Source organism: Oncorhynchus gorbuscha, linkage group LG08, assembly GCF_021184085.1.
Source record: "Oncorhynchus gorbuscha isolate QuinsamMale2020 ecotype Even-year linkage group LG08, OgorEven_v1.0, whole genome shotgun sequence".
NCBI classification, from domain to species: Eukaryota; Metazoa; Chordata; class Actinopteri; order Salmoniformes; family Salmonidae; genus Oncorhynchus; species Oncorhynchus gorbuscha.
In genome coordinates, this window is record NC_060180.1 from 78,538,184 (window position 1) to 78,555,985 (window position 17,802).

Consider the following 17,802-nt stretch of genomic DNA (forward strand, 5'->3'; position numbering starts at 1 on the left):
AGTCTCTATACTACCACCACTAGTCTCTATACTACCACCAGTCTCTATACTACTACCACCAGTCTCTATACTACCACCAGTCTCTATACTACCACCACTAGTCTCTATACTTCCACCAGTCTCTATACTACCACCAGTCTCTATACTACCACCAGTCTCTATACAACCACCAGTCTCTATACTACCACCAGTCCCTATAGTACCACCACTAGTCTCTATACTACCACCAGTCTCTATACTACCACCAGTCTCTATACTACCACCAGTCTCTATACTACCACCAGTCCCTATAGTACCACCACTAGTCTCTATACTACCACCACTAGTCTCTATACTACCACCAGTCTCTATACTACCACCAGTCTCTATACTACCACCAGTCTCTATACTACCACCAGTCCCTATAGTACCACCACTAGTCTCTATACTACCACCAGTCTCTATACTACCACCAGTCTCTATACTACCACCAGTCTCTATACTACCACCACCAGTCTCTATACTACCACCAGTCTCTATACTACCACCAATCTCTATACCACCACCAGTCTCTATACCACCACCAGTCTCTATACTACCACCACTAGTCTCTATACTTCCACCAGTCTCTATACTACCACCAGTCCCTATAGTACCACCACTAGTCTCTATACTACCACCAGTCTCTATACTACCACCAATCTCTATACCACCACCAGTCTCTATACCACCACCAGTCTCTATACTACCACCAGTCTCTATACTACCACCACTAGTCTCTATACTACCACCAGTCTCTATACTATCACAGTCTCTATACTACCACCAGTCTCTATACTACCACTAGTCTCTATACTACCACCACTAGTCTCTATACTACCACCAGTCTCTATACTACCACCAGTCTCTATACTACCACCAGTAGTCTCTATACTACCACCAGTCTCTATACTACCACCACCAGTCTCTATTCTACCACCAGTGTCTATACTATCACAGTCTCTATACTACCACCACTAGTCTATATTCTACCACCACTAGTCTCTATACCACCACTAGTCTCTATACCACCACTAGTCTCTATACTACCACCACCAGTCTCTATACTACCACTAGTCTCTATACTACCACCAGTCTCTATACCACCACTAGTCTCTATACCACCACTAGTCTCTATACCACCACTAGTCTCTATACCACCACTAGTCTCTATACTACCACCAGTCTCTATACCACCACTAGTCTCTATACCACCACTAGTCTCTATACTACCACCAGTCTCTATACTACCACCAGTCTCTATACTACCACCAGTCTCTATACTACCACCAGTCTCTATACTACCACCAGTCTCTATACTACCAGCAAAAACTGGGTTTACAACGGAGCATTTGAACACATAAAACCACCGGCATCCAGAACAAACAGTCAAATGGGTACAAAACCCTTTGCACACCAGCTAAACGTGCACATGCACTTACAATAAACATTTCTGGGCAAGGACATGGGGGGGAACAGAGGGTTAAATACACAACATGTAATGAGGGAATTGGAACCAGGTGAGGAAGACAAGACAAAACAAATGGAAAATGAAAAGTGGATCGATGATGGCTAGAAGACCGGCGACGCCGAACGCCGCCCGAACAAGGAGAGGAACCGACTTCGGCGGAAGTCGTGACACAGTTTTTCACAATTCCTGACATCTAATCCTCGTATAAATTCCCTGTCTTAGGTCAGTTAGATTCACCACTTTATTTTAAGAATGTGACATGTCATAGAATTATTTATTTCAGCTTTAATTTATTTCATCACATTCCCAGTGGATCAGAAGTTTACATACACTCAATTAGTATTTGGTAGCATTGCCTTTAAATTCTTTAACTTAACACACTTTTTCAGTTCTGCCCACAAATTTTCTATGGGATTGAGGTCAGGGTGTTGTGATGGCCACTCCAATACCTTGACTTTGTTGTCCTTGAGCCATTTTGCTACAACTTTGGAAGTATGCTTGGGGTCGTTGTCCCCCTCTATCCTCCAAACATAACGATGGTCATATTGGCCAAACAGTTCTATTTTTGTTTCATCAGACCAGAGGACATTTCTCCAACAAGTATGATCTTTGTCCCCATGTGAAGTTGCAAACCGTAGTCTGGCTTTTTTATGGCGGTTTGGAGCAGTGGCTTCTCCCTTGCTGAGCGGCCTTTCAGGTTGTGTTGATATAGGACATTGTTTTACTGTGGATATAGATACTTTTGTACCGGTTTCCTCCAGCATCTTCACAAGGTCCTTTGCTGTTGTTCTGAGATTGATTTGCACTTTTCACACCAAAGTACGTTCATCTCTAGGAGACAGAATGCGTTTCCCTCCTGAGCGGTATGACGGCTGCGTGGTCCCATGGTGTTTATACTTGCATACTATTGTTTGTACAGATGAACGTGGTACCTTCAGGTGTTTGGAAATTGATCCCAAGGATGAACCAGACTTGGCAGATTTCTTTTGATTTTCCTATGATGTCAAGCAAGGAGGCACTGAGTTTGAAGGTAGGCCTTGAAATAGAAGCTTCTAAAGCCATGACATCATTTTCTGGAATTTTTCAAGTTGTTTAAAGGCACAGTCAACTTAGTGTATGTAAACTTCTGACCCACTTTGAACCTTTCAGTTACTGGCCCAACACTCTAACCACGAGGCTACCCTGCTGCCCAGGGTGTGTGTGTGCATGCATGTGCAGTGTGTGTGCGTAAGGTCGTGCATGCAGTCGTGTGCGTGTCCTCACCAGTACATTGCCCACCCTTTGTGGAAAGCTCATGCTATGTGTGTATTTGGTGAAGAAGCGTGGAACGTAAGATGGAGGAGAGGGGCAGGCGGCTGAGGCCAGGTCCAGACCACAGGGGATCCCTCTGAGCAGACACACAGACGGAACGCCCAGACGCCTGGCTATCAGACTGCCTGTAGGGACCAGCGGGTCGGTCAACACCGCATCAAAACCCTGGAGAGAGAGGGAAAGATGGAGAGAGGGAGAGAGGAGGGAAGGAGAGAGGGAGAGAGAGGGAGAGAGGGAAGGAGAGGGGGAGATAGAGAGGGAAGGAGAGAGGGAGAGAGAGGGAAGGAGAGAGGGAGAGAGGAGGGAAGGAGAGAGGGAGAGAGAGGGAAGGAGAGAGGGAGAGAGAGGGAAAGAGAGGGAAAGAGAGAGAGAGAGGGAGGGAGAGGGGGAGATAGAGAGGGAAGGAGAGAGGGAGAGGAGGAAGGAGAAGGAGAGAGGGAGAGAGAGGGAAAGAGAGGGAGAGAGGGAAGGAGAGGGGGAGATAGAGAGGGAGAGAAGGAAGGAAGGAGAGAGGGGGAGAGAGGGAGGGAAGGAGAGAGGGGGAGAGAGAGGTGGAGAGAGGGAGGGAAGGAGGGAGTGAGAGAGAGGGAAGGAGAGGGAGAGGGAGAGGGGAGATAGAGAGGGAAGGAGAGAGTGAGAGAGGAGGGAAGGAGAGAGGGAGAGAGAGGGAAAGAGAGGGAAAGGGAGAGAGGGAAGGAGAGGGGGAGATAGAGAGGGAGAGAAGGAAGGAAGGAGAGAGTGGGAGAGAGGGGGAGAGAGAGGTGGAGAGAGGGAGGGAAGGAGAGAGTGAGAGAGAGGGAAGGAGAGTGAGAGGGAGAGAGGGAAGGAGAGGGGGAGATAGAGAGGGAAGGAGAGAGTGAGAGAGGGAGGGAGGGAAGGAGAGAGAGAGAGAGAGAGGGGGAAGGAGAGGGAGAGGGAGAGAGGGAAGGAGAGGGGGAGATAGAGAGGGAAGGAGAGAGCGAGAGAGGGAGGGAAGGAGAGAGGAGGTAAGGAGGAACACACAAGCTCACATGACCTCTCACACACACACACACACACACACACACACACACACACACACACACACACACACACACACACACACACACACACACACACACACACACACACACACACACACACACACACACACACACACACACACACCCTGACTGACCTGCTGTTCCAGAGATGTGATTAGTGTGGTGTTGAACAGCAGACTCTCAGCAGTAGTCAGTATGAAGGAGCTGACACTCTGGATATTAGCCATGCGTTGAGTCATCCGCTCCACTAGGGGCAGTGTGGCAGCACGCAGGTTATCTGTATGCTTGTCCATCAGCATGTCCACTGTCTCCTGGCCGTAGGGGACAGGATATGACACAGTCCTGCAGTTGCTGCTGGGGCCCAGACGCATGCTCACCTCGGGGATCACCACGGTAACCTGGTGTCCACGGCGACCCATCTCCTCGGCGATGGCCTTAACCCCCACCCAGTGGCTTCCGTCCATCGGTACTACCAGCAGACGGCCCACGGAACCAGTCGGACCACCGACGCCAGTTACATCATTACCCGTATCAACGGTTTGACCAATTACAATTTCAGGGCTACTAGTGTCATCACTAGTATCACCAGTTAAATGGTTTGCTCTACCAGGTGAACCATTCTCTATACTACCACCACTAGTTTCTATCCTACCACCAGTCTCTATACTACCACCACTAGTCTCTATACTACCACCACTAGTCTCTATCCTACCACCAGTCTCTATACTACCACCACTGGTCTCTATCCTACCACCAGTCTCTATACTACCACCACTGGTCTCTATCCTACCACCAGTCTCTATACTACCACCACTAGTTTCTATCCTACCACCAGTCTCTATACTACCACCACTGGTCTCTATCCTACCACCAGTCTCTATCCTACCACCAGTCTCTATACTACCACCACTAGTCTCTATCCTACCACCAGTCTCTATACTACCACCACTAGTCTCTATACTACCACCAGTCTCTATACTACCACCACTGGTCTCTATCCTACCACCAGTCTGCCCCAGAGCTGAGGCACATACCCACAACAGGCACATACCCACAACTGTTGTTACCCCCATCTCTCTCTCTCTCTCTCTCTCTCTCTCTCTCTCTCTCTCTCTCTCTCTCTCTCTCTCTCTCTCTCTCTCTCTCTCTCTCGTTGCTACAAGATAAATGAGAACCTTTCTCGACTGTCTTCTTGTGTCCTTGTCATGTGTCTCCTTATTACATATCCTTTGTCTTTCTCCCTCTCTCATTTACTCTGCTTCCTAATCTCTCTTGGACTGGATTGTTCTGAATTCCTCTGTGTGTGTCACAGGAGACTGCTGAGGGAATAACAGCTCATAATAAGGTCTGGAATGGAGCGAATGGAATTGCATTAAGCCATATGTTTGATGTATTTCAAATAAAATAAAATTATACAATAGGTGTTGTAGACCTTACAGTGAAATGCTGAATACAACAGGTAGACCTGTAGACTTACGAGCCCTTAACCAACAGTGTAGTTCCAAAAAATACAGATAAATAACAAGAGATTAAAGAGCAGCAATCAAATAACAAATACAGGAAGGGTACAGGGAAGGGTACAGAGTCAATGTGGAGGCTATATACAGGGGGTACCGGTACAGAGTCAATGTGGAGGCTATATACAGGGGGTACCGGTACAGAGTCAATGTGGAGGCTATATACAGGGTATTACGGTACAGAGTCAATGTGGAGGCTATATACAGGGGGTACCGGTACAGAGTCAATGTGGAGGCTATATACAGGGGTACCGGTACAGAGTCAATGTGGAGGCTATATACAGGGGGTACCGGTACAGAGTCAATGTGGAGACTATATACAGGGGGTACCGGTACAGAGTCAATGTGGAGGCTATATACAGGGGGTACCGGTACAGAGTCAATGTGGAGGCTATATACAGGGGGTACCGGTACAGAGTCAATGTGGAGACTATATACAGGGTGTTACGGTACAGAGTCAATGTGGAGGCTATATACAGGGGGTACTGGTACAGAGTCAGTGTGGAGACTATATACAGGGGGTACAGGTACAGAGTCAATGTGGAGGCTATATACAGGGGGTACCGGTACAGAGTCAAGGTGGAGGCTATATACAGGGGGTACCGGTACAGAGTCAATGTGGAGGCTATATACAGGGTATTACGGTATAGAGTCAATGTGGAAGCTATATGCAGGGGGTACCGGTACAGAGTCAATGTGGAGACTATATACAGGGGGTACCGGTACAGAGTCAATGTGGAGGCTATATACAGGGGGTACCGGTACAGAGTCAAGGTGGAGGCTATATGCAGGGGGTACCGGTACAGAGTCAATGTGGAGACTATATACAGGGGGTACCGGTACAGAGTCAATGTGGAGGCTATATACAGGGGGTACCGGTACAGAGTCAATGTGGAGGCTATATACAGGGGGTACCGGTACAGAGTCAATGTGGAGGCTATATACAAGGTATTACGGTATAGAGTCAATGTGTAAGCTATACACAGGGTATTACGGTACAGAGTCAATGTGGAGGCTATATGCAGGGGTACCGGTACAGAGTCAATGTGGAGGCTATATACAGGAGGTACCGGTACAGAGTCAATGTGGAGACTATATGCAGGGGGTACCGGTACAGAGTCAATGTGGAGGCTATATACAGGAGGTACCGGTACAGAGTCAATGTGGAGACTATATACAGGGGGTACCGGTACGGAGTCAATGTAGAGACTATATGCAGGGGGTACCGGTACAGAGTCAATGTGGAGACTATATACAGGGGGTACCGGTACACAGTCAATGTGGAGGCTATATACAGGGGGTACCGGTACAGAGTCAATGTGGAGGCTATATACAGGGGGTACCGATGCAGAGTCAATGTTAAGGCTATATACAGGGGGTACCAGTACAGAGTCAATGTGGAGACTATATACAGGGTATTATGGTACAGAGTCAATGTGGAGGCTATATACAGGGGGTACCAGTACAGAGTCAATGTGGAGGCTATATACAGGGTATTACGGTACAGAGTCAATGTGGAGGCTATATACAAGGGGGTACCGGTACAGAGTCAATGTGGAGACTATATACAGGGTATTACGGTACAGAGTCAATGTGGAGGCTATATACAAGGGGGTACCGGTACAGAGTCAATGTGGAGACTATACACAGGGTATTACGGTACAGAGTCAATGTGGAGGCTATATGCAGGGGGTACCGGTACAGAGTCAATGTGGAGACTATATACAGGAGGTACCGGTACAGAGTCAATGTGGAGACTATATACAGGAGGTACCGGTACAGAGTCAATGTGGAGACTATATACAGGGGGTACCGGTACGGAGTCAATGTAGAGACTATATGCAGGGGGTACCGGTACAGAGTCAATGTGGAGACTATATACAGGGGGTACCGGTACAGAGTCAATGTGGAGGCTATATACAGGGGGTACCAGTACAGAGTCAATGTGGAGGCTATATACAGGGGGTACCGGTACAGAGTCAATGTGGAGGCCGTATACAGGGGGTACCGGTACAGAGTCGATGTGGAGGCTATATACAGGGTATTACGGTACAGAGTCAATGTGGAGTCTATATACAGGGTGTTACGGTATAGAGTCAATGTGGAGACTATATGCAGGGGGTACCGGTACAGAGTCAATGTGGAGGCTATATACAGGAGGTACCGGTACAGAGTCAATGTGGAGACTATATACAGGGGGTACCGGTACGGAGTCAATGTGGAGACTATATACAGGGTATTACGGTACAGAGTCAATGTGGAGGCTATATACAGGGTGTTACGGTACAGAGTCAATGTGGAGGCTATATACAGGGGGTACCGGTACAGAGTCAATGTGGAGGCCATATACAGGGGGTACCGGTACAGAGTCAATGTGGAGGCTATATACAGGGGGTACCGGTACAGAGTCAAGGTGGAGGCTATATACAGGGGGTACCGGTACAGAGTCAATGTGGAGGCTATATACAGGGTATTACGGTATAGAGTCAATGTGGAAGCTATACACAGGGTATTACGGTACAGAGTCAATGTGGAGGCTATATGCAGGGGGTACGGGTACAGAGTCAATGTGGAGACTATATACAGGGGGTACCGGTACAGAGTCAATGTGGAGGCTATATACAGGGGGTACCGGTACAGAGTCAATGTGGAGGCTATATACAGGGTGTTACGGTACAGAGTCAATGTGGAGGCTATATACAGGGTATTACGGTATAGAGTCAATGTGGAAGCTATACACAGGGTATTACGGTATAGAGTCAATGTGGAGGCTATATGCAGGGGGTACCGGTACAGAGTCAATGTGGAGGCTATATACAGGGGGTACCGGTACAGAGTCAATGTGGAGGCTATATACAGGGTGTTACGGTACAGAGTCAATGTGGAGGCTATATACAGGGTATTACGGTATAGAGTCAATGAGGAAGCTATACACAGGGTATTACGGTATAGAGTCAATGTGGAGGCTATATGCAGGGGGTACCGGTACAGAGTCAATGTGGAGACTATATACAGGGGGTACCGGTACAGAGTCAATGTGGAGGCTATATACAGGGGGTACCGGTACAGAGTCAATGTGGAGGCTATATACAGGGGGTACCGGTACAGAGTCAATGTGGAGGCTATATACAGGGTATTACGGTATAGAGTCAATGTGTAAGCTATAAACAGGGTATTACGGTACAGAGTCAATGTGGAGACTATATGCAGGGGGTACCGGTACAGAGTCAATGTGGAGGCTATATACAGGAGGTACCGGTACAGAGTCAATGTGGAGGCTATATACAGGGGGTACCGGTACAGAGTCAATGTGGAGGCTATATGCAGGGGGTACCGATACAGAGTCAATGTGGAGGCTATATACAAGGGGGTACCGGTACAGAGTCAATGTGGAGACTATATACAGGGTATTACGGTACAGAGTCAATGTGGAAGCTATACACAGGGTATTACGGTACAGAGTCAATGTGGAGGCTATATGCAGGGGGTACCGGTACAGAGTCAATGTGGAGACTATATACAGGAGGTACCGGTACAGAGTCAATGTGGAGACTATATACAGGAGGTACCGGTACAGAGTCAATGTGGAGACTATATGCAGGGGGTACCGGTACAGAGTCAATGTGGAGGCTATATACAGGAGGTACCGGTACAGAGTCAATGTGGAGACTATATGCAGGGGGTACCGGTACAGAGTCAATGTGGAGGCTATATACAGGAGGTACCGGTACAGAGTCAATGTGGAGACTATATACAGGGGGTACCGGTACAGAGTCAATGTGGAGACTATATACAGGGGGTACCGGTACAGAGTCAATGTTAAGGCTATATACAGGGGGTACCAGTGCAGAGTCAATGTGGAGACTATATACAGGGTATTACGGTACAGAGTCAATGTGGAGGCTATATACAGGGTGTTACGGTACAGAGTCAATGTGGAGGCCATATACAGGGGGTACCGGTACAGAGTCAATGTGGAGGCTATATACAGGGGGTACCGGTACAGAGTCAATGTGGAGGCTATATACAGGGGGTACCGGTACAGAGTCAATGTGGAGGCTATATACAGGGTGTTACGGTACAGAGTCAATGTGGAGGCTATATACAGGGTATTACGGTATAGAGTCAATGTGGAAGCTATACACAGGGTATTACGGTATAGAGTCAATGTGGAGGCTATATGCAGGGGGTACCGGTACAGAGTCAATGTGGAGACTATATACAGGGGGTACCGGTACAGAGTCAATGTGGAGGCTATATACAGGGGGTACCGGTACAGAGTCAATGTGGAGGCTATATACAGGGGGTACCGGTACAGAGTCAATGTGGAGGCTATATACAGGGTATTACGGTATAGAGTCAATGTGTAAGCTATACACAGGGTATTACGGTACAGAGTCAATGTGGAGGCTATATGCAGGGGGTACCGGTACAGAGTCAATGTGGAGGCTATATACAGGAGGTACCGGTACAGAGTCAATGTGGAGGCTATATACAGGGGGTACCGGTACAGAGTCAATGTGGAGGCTATATGCAGGGGGTACCGATACAGAGTCAATGTGGAGGCTATATACAGGGGGTACCGGTACAGAGTCAATGTGGAGACTATATGCAGGGGGTACCGGTACAGAGTCAATGTGGAGGCTATTTACAGGAGGTACCGGTACAGAGTCAATGTGGAGGCTATATACAGGGGGTACCGATACAGAGTCAATGTTAAGGCTATATACAGGGGGTACCAGTGCAGAGTCAATGTGGAGACTATATACAAGGGGGTACCGGTACAGAGTCAATGTGGAGGCTATATACAGGGGGTACCGGTACAGAGTCAATGTGGAGGCTATATACAGGGTATTACGGTACAGAGTCAATGTGGAGGCTATATACAAGGGGGTACCGGTACAGAGTCAATGTGGAGGCTATATACAGGGGGTACCGGTACAGAGTCAATGTGGAGGCCATATACAGGGGGTACCGGTACAGAGTCAATGTGGAGGCTATATACAGGGGGTACCGGTACAGAGTCAATGTGGAGGCTATATACAGGGGGTACCGGTACAGAGTCAATGTGGAGGCTATATACAGGGTGTTACGGTACAGAGTCAATGTGGAGGCTATATACAGGGTATTACGGTATAGAGTCAATGTGGAAGCTATACACAGGGTATTACGGTATAGAGTCAATGTGGAGGCTATATGCAGGGGGTACCGGTACAGAGTCAATGTGGAGACTATATACAGGGGGTACCGGTACAGAGTCAATGTGGAGGCTATATACAGGGGGTACCGGTACAGAGTCAATGTGGAGGCTATATACAGGGGGTACCGGTACAGAGTCAATGTGGAGGCTATATACAGGGTATTACGGTATAGAGTCAATGTGTAAGCTATACACAGGGTATTACGGTACAGAGTCAATGTGGAGGCTATATGCAGGGGGTACCGGTACAGAGTCAATGTGGAGGCTATATACAGGAGGTACCGGTACAGAGTCAATGTGGAGGCTATATACAGGGGGTACCGGTACAGAGTCAATGTGGAGGCTATATACAGGGGGTACCGATACAGAGTCAATGTTAAGGCTATATACAGGGGGTACCGATACAGAGACAATGTTAAGGCTATATACAGGGGGTACCAGTACAGAGTCAATGTGGAGGCTATATACAGGGTATTACGGTACAGAGTCAATGTGGAGGCTATATACAGGGTATTACGGTACAGAGTCATGTGGGTAGAGTTAATTAAAGTGACTATTCATAGATGACAACAGAGAGTGGCAGTGGTGTGGAGAGGGTAGGGGTGGGGGGGAAATTAAAAAGTCATTTGACTAGATATTCAGGAGTCTTGGGGGTAGAAGCTGTTTAGAAGCCTCTTGGACCTAGACTTGGCGCTCCGGTACCACTTGCCGTGCGGTAGCAGAGAGAACAGTGGGGTGGCTGGGGTCTTTGACCATTTTCAGGGCCTTCCTCTGACACTGCCTGGTATAGAGGTCCTCGATGGCAGCAAGCTTGGCCCCAGTGATGTACTGGGCACTTCGCACTACCCTCTGTAGTGCTTTCCGGTCGGAAACCGAGCAGTTGCCGTACCAGGCAGTGATGCAACCAGTCAGGATGCACTCGATGGTGCAGCTGTAGAACCTTTTGAGGATCTGAGGACCCATGCCAAATCTGTTCAGTCTCCTGAGGGGGAATAGGTTTTGTCTTTTCCTCTTCACAACTGTCTTGGTGTGTTTGGACCATGTTAGTTTGTTGGTGACGTGGACACAAAGGAACTTGAAGCTCTCAACCTGCTCCCCTGCGATGAGAAAGAGGGCGTACTCGGGTTCTCCTTTTCCTGTAGTCCACAATCATCTCCTTTGTCTTGATCACGTTGAGAGAGAGATTGTTGGCCTAGCACCTCACGGCGAGGTCACTGACCTCCTCCCTATAGGTGTCTCACACCGCAGCTGGATTAACAAGAAGTTAAGCTTTATTTTGACATATTGCATGTGTATTTTCAAGAATGTTAAATATCTACAATTCTGTAGTTTGAATTTGAACAGGGAGTACAGAAGGGGACTGAGCACGCACTCCTGAGGGGCCCCCATGTTGAAGATCAGCGTGGTGGATGTGTTGTTACCTACCCTTACCACCTGGGGAGCGGTCCATCTGGAAGTCCAGGATCCAGTTGCAGAGGGAGATGTTTAGTCCCAGGGTCCTTAGCTTAGTGATGAGCTTTGAGGGCACTATGGTGTTGAACGCTGAGCTGTAGTCACAGCATTCTCACATAGGTGCTCCTTTTGTCCAGGTGTGAAAGGGCAGTGTGGAGTGCAATAGAGACTGTATCATCTGTGGATCTGTTGGGGCGGTATGCAAATTGGAGTGGGTCTAGTGTTTCTGGGATGATGGTGTTGATGTGAGCCATGACCAGCCTTTCAAAGCACTTCATGGCTACAGACGTGAGTGCTACGGGTCAGTAGTCATTTAGGCAGGATACCTTAGTGTTCTTGGGCACAGGGACTATGGTGGTCTGCTTGAAACATGTTGGTTTTACAGACTTGGACAGGGAGAGGTTGAAAATGTCAGTGAAGACACTTGCTAGTTGGTCAGTGCATGTTCGCAGTGCATGTTCTGGTAATCCGTCTGGCCCCGCAGTCTTGTGACTGTTGACCTGTCTAAAGGTCTTATTCACATCGGCTGCGGAGTGTGATATCACCCAGTCGTCTGGAACAGCTGGTGCTCTTATGCATGTTTCAATGTTATTTACCTCAAAGTGAGCATAGTAGTAGTTTAGCTCGTCTGGTGACCATGGCAGCTCTCGGCATCCTTTTGCTTCCCTTTGTAATGGTTTGCAATCCCTGCCACATCCGACGAGCATCAGAGCCGCTGTTGTAAGACTCGATCTTAGTCCTGTATTGGCACTTTGCCTGTTCGATGGTTCGTCGGAGTGCATTTGATACCATTCCACTAATTCCACCCCAGCCATTACCACGAGCCCTGTGGTGTGTGTGTGTCTGAAGGCAAGGTCCTCTCAGTGTAAATAATGTGTGTAGTTGGCAGCTTATCCTGTACTTTACAGGGGGGTTATCATTATAAAACACACACACACACACACAGAGCTGTAAGAGCTGGGGTAAAGGTCAGAATGACTATCAGATTCAAGGCACGGTAAATTCAATTTATAAAGGGATTTATTGACATGGGAAACATATGTTAACTTTGCCAAAACAAGTGAAATAGATAATAAACAAAAGTGAAATGAACACTAAATAATTAACAGTAAACATTACACACTCACAGAAGTTCCAAAAGAATAAAGACATTTCAAATGTCATATTATGTCTTTATACGGTGTCGTAACGATGTGCAAATGGTTAAAGTACAAAAGGGAAAATAAATAAACATAAATATGGGTTGTATTTACAATGGTGTTTGTTCTTCACTGGTTGCCCTTTTCTTGTAGCAACAGGTCACACATCTTGCTGCTGTGATGCACATGGTGGTATTTCACCCAGTAGATATGGGAAATGATCAAAATTGGATTTGTTTTCTAATTCTTTGTGGATCTCTGTAATCTGAGGAAAATATGTGTCTCTAATATGGTCATACATTTGGCAGGAGGTTAGGAAGTGCAGCTCAGTTTCCAGCTCATTTTGTGGGCAGTGTGCACATAGGCTGTCTTGTCTTGAGAGCCAGGTCTGCCTACGGTGGCCTTTCTCAATAGCAAGGCTATGCTCACTGAGTCTGTACATAGTCAAAGCTTTCCTTAAGTTTGGGTCAGTCACAGTGGTCAGGTATTCTGCCACTGTGTACTCTCGGTTTAGGGCCAAATATCATTCTAGTTTGCTCTGGTTCCAATGTGGCAAGTAATTATCTTTTTGTTTTCTAATGATTTGGTTGGGTCTAATTGTGTTGCTGTCCTGGTGCTCTGTGGGGACTGTTTGTGTTTGTGAACAGAGCCCCAGGACCAGCTTGCTTAGGGGACTCTTCTCCAGGTTCATCTCTCTTTAGGTGAGGGCTCTGTGGGGACTGTTTGTGTTTCTGAACAGAGCCCCAGGACCAGCTTGCTTAGGGGACTCTTCTCCAGGTTCATCTCTCTTTAGGTGAGGGCTCTGTAGGGTGTGTTTGTGAACAGAGCCCCAGGACCAGCTTGCTTAGGGGACTCTTCTCCAGGTTCATCTCTCTGTAGGGTGTGTTTCTGAACAGAGCCCCAGGACCAGCTTGCTTAGGGGACTCTTCTCCAGGTTCATCTCTCTGTAGGGTGTGTTTGTGTTTGTGAACAGAGCCCCAGGACCAGCTTGCTTAGGGGACTCTTCTCCAGGTTCCTCTCTCTGTGGGGTGTGTTTGTGTTTGTGAACAGAGCCCCAGGACCAGCTTGCTTAGGGGACTCTTCTCCAGGTTCATCTCTCTTTAGGTGAGGGCTCTGTGGGGACTGTTTGTGTTTCTGAACAGAGCCCCAGGACCAGCTTGCTTAGGGGACTCTTCTCCAGGTTCATCTCTCTGTAGGGTGTGTTTGTGTTTCTGAACAGAGCCCCAGGACCAGCTTGCTTAGGGGACTCTTCTCCAGGTTCATCTCTCTGTAGGGTGTGTTTGTGAACAGAGCCCCAGGACCAGCTTGCTTAGGGGACTCTTCTCCAGGTTCATCTCTCTGTAGGGTGTGTTTGTGAACAGAGCCCCAGGACCAGCTTGCTTAGGGGACTCTTCTCCAGGTTCATCTCTCTGTAGGGTGTGTTTGTGAACAGAGCCCCAGGACCAGCTTGCTTAGGGGACTCTTCTCCAGGTTCATCGCTCTGTATGTGATGAATTTCTTATTGAAGGTTTGATAATTAGCGGGTATCGGCCTAATTCTGCTCTGAATGCATTATTTGGTGTTCTACGTTGTACATAGAGGATAGTTTTGCAAAATTCTGCATGCAGAGTCTCAATTTAGCGTTTGTCCCATTGTGTGAATTCTTGGTTGGTGAGCAGACCCCAGACCTCACAACCATAAAGGGCAATGGGTTCTATAACTGATTTAAGTATTTTTTAGCCAGATCCTAATTGTATGTCGAATTTTATGTTCCTTTTGATGGCATAGAAGGCCCTTCTTGCCTGGTCTCTCAGCTCATTCACAGCTTTGTGGAAGTTACCTGTGGTGCTGATGTTTAGGCCGAGGTATGTATAGTTTTTTGTGTGCTCTAGGGTAACGGTGTCTAAATAGAATTTGTATTCGTGGTCCGTTTTTTGGAACACCATTATTTTTGTCTTACAGAGATTTACGGTCAGGCCCCAGGTCTGTCAGAGCCCAGGTCTGTCAGGGCCCAGGTCTGTCAGGGCCCAGGTCTGGCAGGGCCCAGGTCTGGCAGGGCCCAGGTCTGACAGGGCCCAGGTCTGTCAGGGCCCAGGTCTGTCAGGGTCCAGGTCTGGCAGGGCCCAGGTCTGGCAGGGCCCAGGTCTGGCAGGGCCCAGGTCTGTCAGGGTCCAGGTCTGTCAGAGCCCAGGTCTGTCAGGGCCCAGGTCTGTCAGGGCCCAGGTCTGGCAGGGCCCAGGTCTGATAGAATCTGTGCAGAAGATCTAGGTGCTGCTGTAGGCCCTCCTTGTATGGGGACAGAAGCACCAGATCATCAGCAAACAGTAGACATTTGACTTCAGATTCTAGTAGGGTGAGGCCGGGTGCTGCAGACTGTTCTAGTGCCATCGCCAGTTCGTTGATATATATATGTTGAAGAGGGTGTGGCTTAAGCTGCATCCCTGTCTCACCCCACGGCACCGTGGAAAGAAATGTGTGTGTTTTTTGCCAATTTTAACCACACACTTGTTGTTTGTTTACATGGATTTTATAATGTTGTATGTTTTTCCCCAACTCTTTCCATCAATTTGTATAGCAGACCCTCATGCCACATTGAGTCAAAAGCTTTTCAAAGAATGAGAAGACTTTGCCTTTCTTTTGGTTTGTTTGTTTGTCAATTAGGGTGTGCAGGATAAATACGTGGTCTGTCGTACGGTAATTTGGTAAAAAACCTATTTGACATTTGCTCAGTACATTGTTTTCACTGAGGAAATGAACTAGTCTGCTGTTAATGATAATGCAGAAGATTTTCCCAAAGGTTGTTGTTGACATATAGTTAATGGGGCCAAATTTTTCTCCACTTTGTGGATTGGGGTGATCAGTCCTTGGTTCCAAATATTGGGGAAGATGCCAGAGCTAAGGATGATGTTAAAGAGTTTTAGTATAGCCAATTGGAATTTGTGGTCTGTATATTTTATCATTTCATTAATGATACCATCAACACCACAGGCCTTTTTTGGGTTGGAGGGTTTTTATTTTGTCCTGTAGTTCATTCAATGTAATTGGAGAATCCAGTGGGTTCTGGTAGTCTTTAGTAGTTGATTCTAAGATTTGTATTTGATCATGTAGATCAGGGGTCCCCAAACATTTTCCTGTGAGGGCCACATAACTTTTCCCTTCTCTGATGGGGGGCCGGTGTCAGTTTGTAACAGAAAAAGTGTGACGATCGTAGGGGAGCTTAAAAAAATTATTGTTTTCCAGAAAGCCACACATAACCAAATAACCCTTTCCAGGTTCTTTACAGAAAAAAAGTCAGGAAACAAATAATAACACTATTAATGAAATAAATAATAACTAAATAACCCTCTCTGAGTTCTTCACAGAAAAAAACAGGAAATAAATAATAACTAAATAACTCTCTCTGGGTTCTTCATAGAAAAAAAAGCCATGGAACATTAACTTTCTGTCGTGCCATGCACAATCTTAACAGATAAAGTTCAGCTCAGTTGTCAGAGCAGAATCTCTCTGACACATATGAGCAGTCTCTTAAAGTTCTTGTGTTCCTTCCTTATAATCCTTTTGTAGGTTCCAGTAGGCTTGTAGACACCGCTGTTTGCAGCTCTCTCTCATCAACTTCCCTGTGAAAACCACAAAAGAAGCAGGTTGAGAAACTGAACTAAGTGATACAGCACCTACACAGCACAATACATTTCACTACCAGTATGGTTGTAAAGATGGATTTTATCCCAGTAGATTTTATTATGATTATATTTGTTTATGCTCAGAATGACTCATTCAAGTCAGAAAAGTGAGCTTACCTATGTATGTTCATCAGTGTGAACTGTGGGCCTGCATCTGGCTGGTGAGAAGTTGAATATCAGGTTCCATTCTAGTTACAGCCAGTCTCAAGCACTGATGCAAATGTTCATCTGTCAATCTTGATCTCATCTGGGTTTTCAGCAGTTTCATGCGAGAAAAGGTTTTCTCGCAGATATACGTGCTGCCAAAAACTGTGGACATTTTCATTGCGTGTTTTTTGATGTTTGGATATGTGTCGTTTGGGAGGGCGGCATAGAAGTCAATGAGACTGTTGGGCTTGAATGAGTCTTTCAGAACATCACAGTTCTGTAACTCAGCCAACTCAAACTGATATGAAGGCTGGGCTTCATCAATGTCGGCAACAAAGGGGTTCTGAAAAAGACGGATTTCTTTTGCATGAACATGTAGTTCACTGAATCGCACACCGAACTCCGCCTTCAGCATTTCCAGTGCTTCCACGCACTTTTCAGCTGGGAACGGGGCCGCTGGGTTCTCTGTCGACAGGTTTTGGGTAGCAGGAAGATGGACGAAGTTGCGCTTTTTCACTTGTTCCAAAAGCAGCGCTAATTTCACCTCAAATGCTTTTATGTGTGAATACATGTCGCAAATGAGTTTCCCCTCGCCTTGTAGCTGCAAGTTAAGGCTGTTAAGTATTTCTGTCACGTCTGTTAAAAATGCGAGGTGCCATTTCCATTCTGGGTCGATCAGCTCTGGGACCGTTTTGTCTTTTAAATGAAGAAATGCGTTAATTTCGGGTAGCAGCTCGTAAAAACGCCTCAACTCTGCCCCGGCTCAGCCATCGGACCTCTGTGTAGTACAGCACATCTCCATGCGTAGACTCCAGTTCAGACAGGAATTCTTGGAACTGCCTGTGTTTAAGTCCCTTTGCTCTGAT

The 17,802-nt window shown here is 47.1% G+C and overlaps 1 protein-coding gene across 1 annotated transcript in view; it reads right to left on the minus strand.

Annotated features, from left to right (window-relative positions):
• The window catches only part of LOC124042213 (UDP-glucuronosyltransferase 1A1-like), a 15,782-nt gene extending 10,675 nt beyond the window's left edge, over positions 1 to 5,107 (minus strand). Inside the window, exons 1-2 of the mRNA XM_046360627.1 lie at positions 3,957 to 5,107; positions 2,753 to 2,965 (exon numbers count right to left, since the gene is read on the minus strand). Coding sequence (XP_046216583.1) covers positions 2,753 to 2,965; positions 3,957 to 5,072 — 1,329 coding nt within the window. The 5' untranslated portion in view covers positions 5,073 to 5,107. The remainder of the gene's footprint in view (positions 1 to 2,752; positions 2,966 to 3,956) is intronic.
• Positions 5,108 to 17,802: the final 12,695 nt, after the last annotated feature.